The 12,118-nt window shown below is 40.0% G+C and overlaps 1 protein-coding gene across 1 annotated transcript in view; it reads left to right on the forward strand.

The window, feature by feature from the left end:
• LOC126295017 (uncharacterized) overlaps positions 1 to 11,914 on the forward strand; it is a 135,055-nt gene extending 123,141 nt beyond the window's left edge. The window contains exons 2-3 of the mRNA XM_049987269.1: positions 10,591 to 10,702; positions 10,809 to 11,914. Of these exons, the coding sequence (XP_049843226.1) occupies positions 10,591 to 10,702; positions 10,809 to 11,914 (1,218 nt within the window). The remainder of the gene's footprint in view (positions 1 to 10,590; positions 10,703 to 10,808) is intronic.
• Positions 11,915 to 12,118: the final 204 nt, after the last annotated feature.

Raw genomic sequence — 12,118 nt, forward strand, 5'->3', positions numbered from 1 at the left:
CATAAAGTAATGTTTAATCACCACACAAAATACTTCTTCATCCATTTTTTTGACAATCACTCGACTTCTTTGATTCACAAGAATGCCAAACACAAAGAAATATACCAATGTGGCTGAAACTTGTTGTGCGCTCTTTCCAAAGATGCTACTAACTAAACATAACCTCGATACGTGCCGGTGGTGCCAACTCTCGGACTTTGCATGGACTGTTCATATGCCCTTTGTATCCTTAAATACTCGGCTTCATGTGGCTGATTGATTTTGTGCTACATTCCTTCTCATGATTAAGTATATTTTTCTGATCTGTACCCATCATTGTGTTTTTCGAGTCTGCTCACTCGTCTTACAGTTAGGCTCTGAATTTTTTCTCTTCTTCTTTGAAGATTTGAAGGTTTGATATTTATGGATGTAAACTTGAAATTTGTAATTCTAGTAATTTATCTTGTCTCTGTATTTGTTTCTACAGTTTAGTGTTGTAATGTTGTGGTTTTGACTTTGCATTATTTGTCTTGGGGGCAGTATGTTCCACAGATCAGAGAATCGGAATACCATATCCTGATATATGTATAGTAGATATTTCTTTTAAGTGTTCTGAGGTGTGTTACATATAAGATACTTCTATACAACTGTATTCTGGGGCAGTATGTTCCACAGATCAGAGAATTGGAATACCATATCCGGATATATGTATAGTAGATATTTCTTTTATGTTTTCTGTAATGTGTTACATATCAGATACTTCTATACAGCTGTATTCTATCTTTTGGCATCATTCTGTCACTATTTGGAAAACCTTACGGTCTGTCACAAAATATTGTAAAAACATTGCTTTCAAATTTTGTGAGGAGGATATTGTAGAGGAACAACCTCCTCTAGCATTACTTTTCTGAACAGAAGTAATCAATATCAGAAATAATTTCATTTTAAACTGGTCAGTATTATCTCAGCTGTTTTCTGGAAGAATTACCTATGATTTTGTGCATGATTTGTTATATTTCAGACTAAAATGTGATCAGACATGTTTTAATTTTTGTAATAACAGTGTAATTTCTGATTCTGAATTGTAGATTGTAAAGACAGTGAAAATGTAAAAGAATAATAATTACAGAAGCAAAAATTTCTGCTCAGGCAATACTTCAGCATTGTTTACATCAATTGGAATCATGAGAACCTACAATGTCAAAAATTTCAGCTTCTGGAATGGGCCCCTAGACATGAAGAATTGGAACCAAATGTGATCAAATGAGATATGTAAAAAGGTTATTGTAAGTCTCATTCCTCTCAAATCTTATGAAAAGAGTTGATTATAAAGTCAGTTATGTAATGGAGGGGCCGGCCGCGGTGGACTCGCGGTTCTAGGTGCGCAGTCCGGAATGTGTGTGATGTGTGTGATGTCTTTAGGTTAGTTAGGTTTCAGTAGTTCTAAGTTCTAGGGGACTGATGACCACAGAAGTTAAGTCCCATAGTGCTCAGAGCCTTTTGAACCATTTTTTTGTAATGGAGGAATGAGTTACAAGACTGGTGTGGTGCTGAAGAGGCATCGCAGAAGAGACTACATTAATCAGGTTGTTAGGGTTACAGTTCTTGGGCATTACAGTGGGCTTACTGTGGGTGACAGAAGCATGGAAAATGAAATTGAAGCAGCTGCACTGTTACAGTGAATGTTAAAAATCATAAATATATTTTTGCACTGTATGCCAGACACAAATACTGAAGCATTTGCACAGTCCTGAGAGAAAATTGACCACTTTTTAGCATAATGAACTAAGGACAGAATATATATTCTTGGTGACATAAATACTGGTTTAAGACTAAGGCAATCACACATTTTAGTTTTCTTAAAATGCTAAGATTGGGTAACTTTTACTGCATTAAGAGTTGGTAACAATTTTTCTGTCATCAGCATTCATTAACGATACTTCACGTAATGGCAGAGTTACGACTACCTCTCATTGTGTCCTGGAATGAAAAATATTTCCCCTCAGTTAGACGGTCAGTGAGAGTGCACCACAAGTTCCTGCTACTAATAAGTCGAGTACACCATTCGCTTGTCACCTATTTCTACAAACTTCAGACAGGAGCGACTGCAGTAATGGATAGGAACTGTGATTGTTGTCTACAGATGCGAGCTGAGTTGGTGACCCTTCACTCACAGCTCCAGGCTGCATTGGATTCTGTCACACGGCTTGAGGCTGCTGCCAAGGGGTGTCGCTGTGGGCGATCGAATGCGGGGATGCGAGGGACGTCGGGCACACCCCGTGTGTCCCCTGACTGGTCCACTGCTGTGACCACCCTAGGCACGGTCTGCACTGAGGCTGGCCCCACACCCATGCTCGAGTGGGAGATCATTCCAAAGTCTGGCAGGAAGCGAAAAACTTCCCAAGGGCCCGATCATAGGGCCTCCCTGATTCATTTGACGAACACGTTTTGGGCGTTATCTGTGGCTGACGATGTATCCAAGCTGGATGCAGTCATCCACCATGTTCCAGAGGAACCTTCTCGGCCTGCAAGGTCTGGGCATTCACAGAGGGTGGGTTGGCTGGTAGTTGGAAGTTCCAACGTTAGGCTCATACTGGGGCCCCTTAGGAACATGGCTGGCAAGGAGGGGAAGGAATCCAGTGTGCACTCTATGTGCATTCCGAGGGGAGTTATTCCCTATGTGGAAAGAGTGCTTCCAGATGCCATGAAGGGCACAGGTTGCTGCCAACTGCAGGTGGTGGCTCATGTCGGTACCAATGACGTGTGTCGCCTTGCATTGGAGCAGATTATGTCTGTTTTCGGGCGGCTGGTAGAAATGGTAAAGACTGCCAATCTTGCTTCCGAGATTAAGGCGGAGCTCACCATCTGCAGGATTGTTGACTGTGGTCCTTAGCTGCAGAGACGAGTGGAGGGTCTGAATCAGAGGCTCAGGCGGTTCTGTGACGTGTAGGCTGCAGATACCTTGACTTGCGCCATCAGGTGGTGTGTTTCCAGGTTCCACTTAATAGGTCAGGAGACCACTACACACAGGAGGCAGCTACACGGGTAGTAGTGGCTGTGTGGAAGGGACTGGGCGGTTTTCTTAGGTTAGAGGTTCTCAGGAAACCACAGAAGAGGCGACCATCTAAAAGTGGGCATGTAAAACACATTAAGGTAGTTGTACAAGCGATTGGTATTGTAGTTGTAAATTGTCGTAGCTGTGTTGGAAAAGAACCAGAGCTTAGAAAGCACTGAAGCTCAAATATTTGTAGGTTCAGAGAGCTGGCTACAGCTGGAATTAAGTTCAGCCGAAATTTTTTCAAACGATCTAACAGTGTTCAGAAAGGGTAGGTTAAATACAGTTGGTAGCGGAATATTTATTGCTGTCAGAGGTAGTTTGCCTTGTAGCGAAATTGAAGTAGATAGTTCGTGTGAAATAGTAAGGGGTAGAGGTTATACCTGACAGTTGGACTAAACTATTAACTGGATTGCTTTACCGATCCCACGTCTCAGAAGATATAGTTTCTGAGCGGTTCAAAGACAACTTGAGTCTCATTTCAAATAAATGCCCTGCTCATATAATTAAAGTCGGTGGTGACTTCAATCTACCATTGTTATGCTCGAAAAATTATAAGTTTAAAGCCGGCGGCAGGCATAAAACGTCATCCGAAATTGTGCTGAATGCTTTCTCAGAAAATTAATTTGAACAATTAATCCATGAGCCCACTTGAAGCGTAAATGGTTGCGAAAGCATACTCTACCTTATAGCAACAAATAATCCTGGACAAATAGTGAGTATTGTGACGAATACAGGGATTGGTGACCACAAGGCAGTTGCTGCTACGCTTAATACCATAACACCTACAACCAACAAAACGAGATGCAAAGTATATCGATTTAAAAAGCTGATAAAAATGCTCCTTCCGATCTGATCATGTAAGTGTAGAAAAGTTGTGGAATGTTTTCAAAGAGATAGTTCAAATGGTTCAAATGGTTCTGAACACAATGGCACTTAACATCTATAGTCACCAGTCCCCTAAAACTGAGAACTATTTAAACCTAACCAACCTAAGGACATCACACACATCCATGCCCAAGGCAGGATTCGAACCTGCGACCTGTAACGTTCCCTCTTTCTGTTTATTTAGGTTTGATTTGTTTGAATGTTATTCTTTATTTCTATTATTCGGAATCTTTTTTTTTATTAAATTGAGCCTGTAACTTACGTAATAAATACTTCGCGTGAAGTACGATTTGCAGCATAAACAAAAATTAATTTCGGAAATGTAATCCACTGAATATTAAAAGTAAAGCTTTTGAACACGCGCGTGACTGACTAGATACATTCAGAGGGTACGTACATTCGTGTGCGAGTGGTTGCGGTCTGATGAGAAATTTTCATTGTGAAATAATTTCGTCGTATCACACTCGGAGATTGCGAACGTACATTCAGAGTAGAGGCACGTACGTTCTATCATTCCCCGTGGCCTGGGTAAAAGAATGGCAATTATTTAAATCCAAGAGTATTTCTTTTGCATCGGACTAGTATTTTTATAAGAAAAAGAAGATTGCAGGTTCTGAATGTCTCGGCAAAACGAATCGGAAGTAATTTTAGCGGCCGCGAAAGGAAAGTAGAGAGCACAATCACGTACCTCTATTGTTGAGCAGCGCCGTTTTGAAGATCTTCGGTTCCACCTAAAACTCGCCTTCTCTGCTTAACATAAATACTCCATAGGCATGGGAATAAGGCTTGTTGTGCGATGAAAATAATATAAAACACATCTTGCGTCTTTTAACTCATTCATTTACCACACACACACACACTAGTAATTAGACAGTATGACATCCCACCAGCCCATCAGAACAAAAGGTAGTCGTTCATACAAGAAACAAAAAACGAAGGGCGAAATTGTTCCTATGTCTCTCAAAGATAAAAAGTTTACTAGATATTTCTCTGGTGTGTCACTGGAACAATTTTTCAGCACCTCTGCGATCAAATCACAATATTTTCAGTTCCTTTACAGACCGTAGCGATCACGAGGTTCCAGACTGAATCGCCTATAACTGCACGGCCAAAGAGATAATATCGACAGCATTTGAGAGATATATACCTAATAAATTATTAAGTGATGGTGCTTATCACCCATAGTACACAAAACAGGTCTGATCGTTGTTGCAGAAGCAATGAAAAAAGCATGCTAAATTTAAAAGAACGCACATTCCCCAAGATTGGCAAAGTTTTACAGAAGTTCGAAATATAGCGCGTTCTTCAATGCAAGATGCTTCTAATAATTTCCACAACGAAATGCTGTCTCAAAATCTGGCAGAAAACCCAAAGAGATTCTGGTCATACACAAAGCACACCAGTGGCAAGATGCAATCAATAACTTCAATGCGTGATAACAACGGTGAAGTCACCAATGACAGTGCCACTAGATCAGAGTTATTAAACACGGTTTTCCGAAACTCCTTCACCAAAGAAGACGAAGTAAAATATTCCTGAATTCCAATCAAGAACAACTGCCATGATGATAAACATAGAAGTAGATATCCTCGTGTAACAAAGTAGCTTAAATCACTTAATAAAGGCAAGGCCTCTGGTCCATATTGTATACCAGTCAGGTTCCTCTCATGGTATGATGATAAAATAACTCCATATTTAGCAATTATGTACAACCAATCCCTCACAGAGAGATCCGTACCTAAGGACTGGAAAATTGTTCAAGTCACACCAGACCCAAAAAGGGAAGTAGGTGTAATTTGCTGAATTACAGGCCTATATCACTAACGTCGATTTGCGGTAGTGTTTTGGAACATATACTGTATTTGAACATTATGAAGTACTTTGAAGAAAACCATTTATTGACACGTAGTCAGCACAGATTCAGAAAATATCGTTTTTGTGAAACACAACTAGCTCTTTATATTGATGAAGTAATAAGTCCTGTCGACAGAGGATGTAAAATTGATTCCATATTTTTAGATTTCCAGAAGGCTTTCGACACCGTTCCTCACAAGCGTCTTCTAACCAAACTGCATGCCTACACAGTATCGCCTCAGTTGTGCGACTGGATTCGTGATTTCCTGTCAGGCAGCTCACAGTTCGTAGTAACAGAAGGAAAGTCATCGAGTAAAACAGAAGTAATTATCCAGCGCTCCCCAAGGAAATGCTATAGGCCATCTATTGTTCCTGATCTATATTAACGACATAGGAGACAATCTGAGTAGCCATCTTAGATTGTTTGTAGATGATGCTGTAATTTACCTGTCTTGTAAAGTCATCAGATGATCAAAACGACTTGAAAAATGATTTAGATTAGATATCTGTAAGGTGCGGGCAGTTGACTCTGAATAAAGAAATGTGCGAAGTTTTTCACATGAGTACTAAAAGATATCCGCCAAATTTTGACTAGGCGATAAGTCACACAATTCTGAAGGCTGTAAATTCAATTAAATACTTAGGGATTACAATTAGAAGTAAATAAATAGGAACGATCACATAGATAATGTTGTGGGTAGAGCGAATTAAAGACTGCTATTCATTGGCAGAACACTTAGAAGGAGCAACAGGTCTACTAAAGAGACTGCTTACACCACACTTGTTCGCCCTATTCTGGAGTATTGGTGTGTGGTGTGGGAACTGCATTAGGTGGGACTGACGGATGACATCGAAAAAGTTCAAAGAAGGGCTGCTCGTTTTGTATTGTCGCGAAGTAGGGGAGATAGTGCGACAGGCATGATACATGAATTGGAATGGCAATCATCAAAACAAAGGCGTTTTCCGTTGCGACAGGACCTTCTCATGAAATATCAGTCACCAGTTTTCTACTCCATTCGCGAAAACATTTTATTGTCACCCAACGGCATAGGGAGAAATGATCACGATAAGATAATAGAAATCAAGCTCACAGAGAAAATTTAAGTGCTCGTTTTTCCCGCGAGCTGTTGGAGAGTGGAATGGTTGAGAGACAACTTGAAGGTTGGTAATTGAACCCTCTGCCAAGCACTTTTTTGTGAACAGCAGAGTAATCACATAGAGATAGATCCTCCGCAAGCCACTTAGGGCGATTAGCGAAGGGTACCCAGTACCACTTGTAGTCATTTCCTTTCCTGCTGCACTCGCAAACACAGAGTGGGAAAACAACTGTGTACATGCCCCTGTATCAGCCCTAATTTCTCCTGTCTCATCTTCCTGCCTCCCTCCCTACTCTTCCCCCCCCCCTACTGCAATGTATGTTGGCGGCAGTAAAACCGTTCGGCAGCCAGCTTCAAATCCCAGTTCTCTAAATTTTTCCAATGGTATTTCTCGAAAAGAACGACATCTTTCTCCAAGTATTGCCATTTGAGTTCCCAAAGCAGCTCCATTACACATACGTGTTGTTCGAATCTACCTGTAACAAACGTAATAGCCGTGCTCTCAATTGTTTCGATGTCTTCCTTTAATCCGACCTACTATGTGTCCCGAACACTCCAGCGTTACTCAAGAATAGGTCGCAGCAGCGTCTTATACGTGGTCTCCTTCACAGATGTGCTGTTTGTTGTCGGAGGTTAGGGAAGACACAGACTGCTAGGGACTAGATTATTCAAGCTTCTTTTCTTAAATTCTGTACTAAAATGATTTAATACAACAAAATACATTTGATGACAAAAAATTATTTTTCTTTGGAAGATTTATTTTATTTAGTGTAGCTGTCTGATTTATGTAAAGGTAGTAGTAGATCATCAATCACATCGGTAGGTATCTTTGCGCGAAGAGTAACTTAACATTAGAAATGTGAGTAGATTTGTGAGGAAATAGATAACTATTTCTGGTTGTTCGTGTTTATCTCTGACCACACACAACTTACGCTCTTCTGCTGGGATACTTAAAAATAAAAACATTGCGGCATGCTTTTTTCTGATGTTTCAAAATTGAATGTAGGTCTCGTAAAATCAACTATGTTTGCTATCATCGTCGGTTTTATGAACCGTTCTTTAAACAATTGATGGGGGAATTCCAGCAATGTTTGTTGACTTTTACGTTTTTATAGATGATGGTGCACTATTAGGCTTTGCTCGGGCATGGTTTGGACAGATGGGGATTAATAATTGATGGGACAACTGCACCGCCCACGTGTGTGCAACGTTTTACTGCCCACGTAAATGGAAGATGCATGTAATCGTCATAAGAGAGACTATTGTGCATTTAAAATTAGTTGCGACTTTTGACGTTTGGCTCAGCATCGAGGACGAGACGCCGTTGCCCAAGTAAGAGCTAAGGCGAGCCGAGCCATCTTTGCCTACCACGCTACCAGCAATTCGGTTGGTAAAACGCCCCTGTTGCCACGCCGACGGCAAACAATACGAAGTGGTGTCACGCATCAGAGGCACCAATGTTCATTAGCTCTCGTTGTGAAGTGATATCTTCTGGCGTTGAAGTGTTCTATAGTCGTCAGGTACTGTGAATGAGTGTTTTGTGCCAGTGCTGTGTTAATGACAACAGTGCAGTATGTCTGAAAACTCAATATTCACAATAAAAATGGACGTTCAAGAAACACATTCACTGGCAGTGAAAATAATGTTCTGCTGCCAAATATGTCTCTGAATTCGAGAATAATAGTGGACGCTGAGCCATACCACTCTGTTGTCAAGGATAAAGCTACAACAACGCAGTAGATGAAAGTGGATATTTGGTTCTAAGTACAAAGAAATATTCCACTGGATAGAGTTGAACATAGCATGCATAAGGTGAAGTTAATGGAGCTTTAAATGCTGTACGAGCAGAAAGCCCCACAGTACCAGGGTGACAATCTGGCTGACGCCAAAGGACATAGTTTAATCTTCCTTTATCCATATCACGCTACTTTAAAAGCGACTGAGAATATGCTCCATGAGGCTAAAATGCTGAAAGAAGAAGCCATTGGAAATGTTACACCACTGGTCACGTCTCTAGTTGTCAGTCATACCAAGTAGGTAGTAGAGGAGAGATGGATTCACAAAGAACTATGACCAGTTTTGAGTAATACATAACTTCTCTTGTTGCCATGTTAAACACAGCTTCTTTTGTCGAAACACAGATTAGTTTACAAATATTCATCTCACTAACATTCTAATACAGTTGAAATTGCGACAGAATCATGAAACAGAGTGTTATTAAACTAGCAACTGAGGGCAAGTCAGGTCAACAGATTAAAAAACAACCCATTCTCAGAATAGCATAAACGCCAAAAATCTTTACTTATTTTGTCAGAAAACCCACAGAAATTCTCGTTTCACCGGATATGGATGGTCCTTAAGAATTACATTATTGCATTGAAAAAATCTTAGTTGCTTCATTGTCGCACCAGATGTGAAAGTTTCGCATAATAATAATATGGCAAAATACTCTGATCTTTGTGTGCTATCATTTGTCAAAAATCTGGTTCTGAAAGCTCGAACAGTTTGTGAGATATGTGGGCCTTATGACTAATTCTTTCTGGTTTTTTCTTTGGCACGTACTTTCATGACGGAGTGGTTTTTATAGAATCCGTTTTCTCGAGACTGCAGACAGATCACTTCCAGTTTAAAAAATAATGTAGTATTTGTTCTGCCCATGATACGAAGCAGGGTATGATGTAACTTGCAGGAAACGCAAATTCACCGCGGCTTCTACTTTTTCACTGCAAGCCTTAACAATTCTATGCCTAATATCAAAGCATTCTTAATTCATTGTAAAATTGACAATTTTACCTACATGATCATGCAAAAATCTCATGATAGTTTCTTTGCAAATATCGGGCCACAAACGAATATCAATGACATATAATAATTTCAGCTCTGATTGTCCTGTTTATAGGGCTCGTTGACCCTCCAAAAATTGTTGAACATATCAGAATGGAAGCTGGCAACGTACAGCGCAGCGCAGGTGAGCGTACAAACTATTTTATATAGACGCACGATTTGGTGATTTGAATGAGTAGAGATGTTTTCCTGGTCCTTCAGTCATGGCATATGTTTCCGTAATAGTAAATACAATCAACAATATATATGTGAATTATAATTTCCTGTTTTACATTCAGCAATTATTTGCGCTTTCTCTATTTTTAAATTCTACACGGCGTTGTAACACTGAGCTACCAGTGGCGCCTTTCAGCGGCGGGAAAGGGATTTATTTCGGCGACAGATCGATGCGCCGAGTTTTTATACTGAGCTACCATTAGCGCCGCTCAGCGGCGGGAATGGGAGCTATTTCGGCGTCAGACTGCAGCGCCGAGTCGCAGAGAAGATACACGCTTTGCGTCAATGCCACATAGAAATAAGGCCTCATATCGTGAGCCTGTGACGTCTGAGAAGCTAGATACCGACACAAGTGATTCGTAGCATATCCATATTGTATTCTGTGCATTTCGTGAGTAGTTATTTGATCTATACTCACTGACGATGCCCCGAAGCTGTTGTATGCCGAATTGCACGGGCAATTACAATAATGGACCTAAAGTCAGTGTATTTTATTTTCCATCTGACGAGGCTGGACACCATTTAAGAACTCTGTTGTAGGTATCAGTGTATTTGTTTGGTTAGTGTGTGGTAGTTGCTTGAAATGTAGTCCACCTGAACAAAATACAGTAAACAGAAGAATGTATTTATAATCTCATACTGTATGCTTGTTTTTAGACATGTGAACTGCATTTGAACAAGGACGATATTGTAAGCAGTACCAGCATGTATGACCCGAAAACTGGTATACTCTTGACAGCACCGTTGGATCGTCGACGCTTGAGAAAAGGTGAGTTACGTAACACGCTCTTAGTAAAGTACAGTGGCATAAGAACTATCTGTATTTCACTTATATGCTGTGAGATCGGTTTCATACTTCGTTATTAATTTTTCAGATGCTATCCCATCGAAGTTGCCTGGCTGCCCATCTTACTTGTCGAGTCATCAAACTGCAGTACGAGAGGACCCAGAAATTCGTAGGGGGCGTTTAGGAAATCGTGCTCTTCGAGTTGCTATCCAAGAAAGTGTGGACACACATGCGAAAATGATTGATGCAATATCGTTCGATAGTTCAGAACAAATGAGAACAAAGTTGAGTGAGTGTGAAAACCACAGTGACTGGGTAGTGATAAACAAATCTGACAGTGTGAGCATAGTGTTACTAAATCATAGTCCTTACCCAAGAATTTTTTGCCAAGTAGTTATAAGCACTGATTTATTACTCAGTGTCTTCAATAATGATATTGAAGTGAAATGTATTGGAAACATGAAATTTCCCATGAAAGTAAGTAACATACAGGTGGTAAGTGATGTTCTTAAGAACATTTATCTTCTGTATAATAGTTCTGAGGCTCCTGTGGATAACATTTTGTCTTTAATTGACCAGTTATTGCAAAATTTATTAGAGAAGTTGCCAGGAAACGAAACTAAAATTACATTTTTGAAGGAACAGATTTCAGTCTTGAAGTGCAGAAGTTCAACTCAATTTAGGTATGATACTAACTCCATGATAATGTGGTCATTAGTACATGCTTACAAATTTTTGAGGAACACTGACTGTTTTTCTATGCCTAGTCCTAACACCCTTTCAAGGCTTTGTAGTAAACTCTCAACAAATCCCATCATTGAGCAACAGGGTCATCAGTTTATGAGCTACATCACAAATAAAGTATGTAGTTTATCCTCAGATGATAAAACTGTGCTCCTGTTGATGGATGAAACTCATCTGAAGTCTCATCTTGATTACAAAGCTGGAAATGTTGTAGTATGTGCCTTTAACACTGAAAAAATTTTGTGTCCAACCAGCGCCTATGTTTTTATGGTTCAGAGCATGGAATCGCCTTACAAGGATGTTGTATCTATTCTGCCAGTTCATACTATTCAGGGTGATGTTCTGTTCTCTTACATTAAAGCAGTCATTCTTAAATTAGAAGCAGTTGGATTTGAGGTGGTTGGTATAGTAGCAGACAATAATGCAGTTCATAAGAAAGCAGTGTCTTAAGTTTTCTACTCCTCCAGATGTGAAAGTAAAGTACGATCACCCTGTACAGTCTTCTCCAAATAGCCCATTGTATTATTTTGTGGACACTGTCCATATTTTGAAGTGTATATGCAATAACTAGTTTAACCAAAAGGAGCAGTTCTTGTGTTTTCCTGACTTCAGTGATAGTGTGAAGGGAGGTTTGTCTTGTGTTGGAGCACTGAA

This window comes from Schistocerca gregaria, chromosome 11 (assembly GCF_023897955.1).
Source record: "Schistocerca gregaria isolate iqSchGreg1 chromosome 11, iqSchGreg1.2, whole genome shotgun sequence".
NCBI classification, from domain to species: domain Eukaryota; kingdom Metazoa; phylum Arthropoda; class Insecta; order Orthoptera; family Acrididae; genus Schistocerca; species Schistocerca gregaria.